The sequence below is a fragment of the Buceros rhinoceros genome, unplaced genomic scaffold (genome assembly GCF_000710305.1).
Source record: "Buceros rhinoceros silvestris isolate BGI_N320 unplaced genomic scaffold, ASM71030v1 scaffold4230, whole genome shotgun sequence".
Classification (NCBI taxonomy): domain Eukaryota; kingdom Metazoa; phylum Chordata; class Aves; order Bucerotiformes; family Bucerotidae; genus Buceros; species Buceros rhinoceros.
In genome coordinates, this window is record NW_010391134.1 from 33,858 (window position 1) to 37,653 (window position 3,796).

Consider the following 3,796-nt stretch of genomic DNA (forward strand, 5'->3'; position numbering starts at 1 on the left):
TCAGCACGGCAGGCTGGGGTCCTGCCTTCTGTCTCCAGGGTGATGTTCCTAAAGGGGTGGCTAATGCCAAATGTCAGAGAAGCTTCTATGTTTCTAGAAGAGACTGATCTAAGTGTTGAAGGAGGCCTTGCCTAGTCTGCGGAAGGGAGAGCGCAGGTGCTGTCCTGGTGCGCTGCTGCTAAAGCATCAGGTGTCCCTGGGAAGGCTAACAAAGCCCAGCAGCAACACCCTGCGTTTGCACTGTGATGGCAGTTGCTGCTTCAGAAGCAATTCCCCCTGCGCTGGTGTTCTTTGCTGTGGACAGTGTCCAGGGTTTTGAGTCAGAGGCTGCCACTTGCGTTGGTTTCATCCCATGATGGTGTGCGCAGAGGGGGAGATGGCAGCAGCTCCAGCACTTCCACTGCAGCACTGAGATGGAGCAACTCATTCCTCTCTGTTTTTCAGTTCCCACCTCTTAGCCTCAAATTCAGGGTTTGCTCTTGCGAGATTTCAGACATCCATCAGCAGCAGTGACTGTCCTCCTGTACCTAAGGAGCACAAGTACTCCCTGCAGCATTCCAGGAGAGTCTGGCCCCTTTGTCCCGGAACCAAAGTTGTGTCAGACTGTGAGCTATGGTTGAGTGACTGCTTTTGCCTGGGGACCTTGGGGGAATTTGAGTCTTCTCAAAACGATGCGAGAAGACTTGAGAAATGCCTTTTTCAGAAACTGTTGCAGGAACACTTGCAGGTGATGAGCTGCAGGACGGTGCAAACTCTGTTCTGCCTGGCTGCTGGCAAGAGAGGCAGCAAAGAGGGTTTATGTTGCAGATTCTATTTGAGCAATGTGCTGATCTCTTTTTACAGAAGATTCATTTTAGGTGGAGTTTCCATTTGAGGTTATGTCATCTTTAGCCCTAGTTTTCATTTCTCTGTTGGACAGAATGCAGGCAGCAAAAGATGCTTCTCTCATTTCACTCTTGAAAAAGAAGATGGTTTTGGCTTGAAAAGCCATGTTTAGTCAAACCCTTGAAGTGTGGGAGGCTGGTGATGCAGTGGAATTGAGCTTTTGTTCCTAATGCTTCCCTGGTCTCCTCCTGGCCCCAGCCAGGAGCCCTAGTTCAACATCAGCAGGAGCTGTGGGTCGGTGCTGCGGGAGGGGGGATCTGTGGTGAAGATGGGCAAGGCAGTGTTTTGCCTTCTGGGGCTGATCCCTGTGCTGCTGAGCGCTCCCACCTCCACTGCTGAGCCCAATACCCAGCCTAGGTGAGGCTTAGTGATAGAGACCCTCTGTGTCTCACCTCTGCAATCTGTGCTTCCCTCTGCTCTGCATTTATCCCAGGCATTTTTTTTTTCTTTGAGAATCCCAAAACCCTTCATGAAAAGTCTGTACCGTGTGCAAGCAGCAGGCAAGTACGAACTGCTGCCACCTGAAAGCCCTGCTGCTGCTCCCACCCAGGCAGGGAGCAGGGGCACGGGCACCCAGCACTTCTCACTGTGGAGAACAAACGTGTTCATCGAGACACTAAGTGTCCTGACCGTGTCCTGATGTTGTGACCTCTTTTGAAACCAACTTTGGCACTTCCTTCTTCACTTTCACACAGTGTCTTTCTCTTCACCCCGGTACATCCCTTCCCAGGTGCTGTTTCTGTCCCCCAGGTCTCAGCCCAGCTCCCACTCGCCCTGGTACTGCCAGGCTCCCAGCACTGTGCTGTGGAAAGTCAGTGAATTCTCCTGCTGAGATGTTGCTGCTTATTTTGTTTTTTCTCTCCCACCCTTAGCCCTTACATCTCATCACGCTGTCCCTAAATTTAGTTGAGGCTGTTTATGTGCACCAGCTGCAGTTTCCTTCCCCAAACCATCGTTCTTCTGGTTTTCCTTCCTTGACCCCATCTCTCAGACTAAAACTATTGAGTTCTGCTCTTGTTTGTGGTCCAGTTTCTTAAAAAGGGAAAAGACTGCATCACCCATCAGCTGCTTTTCTCCAGGATGTTTTGGCTGGTGAGGGTTCGGCAGGACCCCCATCCTGGGAATGCTTTCAGCAGGAGTTAGAGGTCGTTTTGACAGCTGCGTGCTTGCAGAGAGCATTTTGCTCTCCATCAAGTGATGGACTGTAATGTTCTCAAGTTTGGGTATTTGCCAATACAGAACATAGAAAAAGTGACAGCTGTCTTTATTAAGGGCTCAAATTTTTTTTTTTTTTTTGTAGCTGATGCTGGGACTGGCTGTTTTAAGGGTGACCTGGTAGCATTGGGAGGGACTTTGCAGGGCTCTGTGGGATACGTGGCAGTGACTTGGCCTCTGGTTCTCCTTGCACAGGTATGCCTTGCTGAGGAAGTCAAAAGAAAGGCAAGCCCTGGACGGCCTCAATAACTTGAACTACTTTCCAAATGTCACGTATGACGCCTTGTATAAGAACATCACTGTTAACCTGACACCGGAGCTGGCTCTGGTGACCGAATATTAAGAGGAGAAAATAACTTTGCTCTGCCCTTCACCAAGAAAGCATCACGCTAGACGTTGTTTTCCGAGGGTTATAGAGGACAAGCAACACTTTGTCTAATGAAGGATCACAGTATTTTGGAGAATAAGGCCGAAAGTGCACGCACAAATTGCCCTAGCTGTACCAATCCAGCCCGATACTCGTGCAGCGAGCTCAGCAGTCTCTCTTTTTTTCCGCCACTTGCTTTCTGGGTTTCAGGACAATGGTTCGACCTGCTGCTCTTGTCTCCACATTCCTTATCCAGCAATCTCCAGCACTGGGACTCGCCTCGGATGCACTTTCTCTTCCAGGAAGTGGCTCAGCTGAGGGACTGTGGCTTCTTGATGGCAAACATCAGGAGCAATTTGGTCAGCAACTGCCCTGGTGGGAGATCAGACAACTTCTGATACCGTTCTTCTGTGTCTGTGTGGTTTTTTAAATGACCTGCTTGAAGTATATACAACAGAATCGCTTCTTAAAGAAGTGTAAGTGTAAATATGCTGTATAAACTGCCCCTTTTTATTTTTCTCCTGTGGCTCAAATCCAAGCTAGAGGTTTACATACGGTCACTCATTTTAGTCCTGACTTCCGTGAACACTTGTGTGTGCATCACTGTGCTTGTGCAAGGTGTTCCCTTTTAAGCCAGTGAGACTGCTTGCATGATTTAAGCTGTGCATATGCAGAAATGTTTGTGGGACAGGGCCCTAAGCTTTCCAACGCAGCAGATGAGAAATACAGCCATGTCATCGCTCATTCCAGAAACCACCAGGGTGGCTTTTTCCAGGGAGAGTGAGGAAACGGGAATATTTTATGAAAAAACTCCCCTTTCTGTCACTTTTGCACCATGATGTGCAAATGAATCCAAAAGCCATAGGGAATAAAATCCCTTGCCTGTTGCTCTCTAGCCCGCTGATGGCAAGTGTAAGCTGGGCAGGTTGCTCACGTGCTTGCACCCACGCTGCGTTGGGAAGCACAGCCCTGAGGCTGGCAGCTCCTGCCCATGCGCCGTCCTCGGAATGGGGTAGCTGGCACCACCGTACCAAGGCCGCGCCGGACCAGCCGTGCCCCGCCGTCACTCCTGTACCGTGACAGTGCAGGTTGGGAGGTTGTTTCGGTTTGTCCCTATTGTGTAAACCTAGCAGCACACTGAAGTGGCGTCAGAGCCAGGTATCGGGCTTTGCTCTCCCCGTCGGCACTTGGCAGCGCTTGCACAAGCCCAGCTGGTGGGGCAGGTTGTCGCAGGTTAGCGAGAGTGAGAGAAATGAAGGACGCATGAATCAAGCTCATGAAAACATGAGGACCGGGAACCAGAGAGCTTGGTCTGATGCACCATCGGAA

At 50.3% G+C, this 3,796-nt stretch overlaps 1 protein-coding gene across 1 annotated transcript in view; it reads left to right on the top strand.

Moving 5' to 3' along the window:
* Positions 1-2,633, top strand: part of B4GALT5 (UDP-Gal:betaGlcNAc beta 1,4- galactosyltransferase, polypeptide 5) — a gene marked incomplete at its 5' end in the record, with an annotated part of 11,118 nt that extends 8,485 nt beyond the window's left edge. Inside the window, one exon of the mRNA XM_010140238.1 lies at positions 2,296-2,633. Within this exon, the coding sequence (XP_010138540.1) occupies positions 2,296-2,443 (148 nt within the window). The remainder of the gene's footprint in view (positions 1-2,295) is intronic.
* Positions 2,634-3,796: the final 1,163 nt, after the last annotated feature.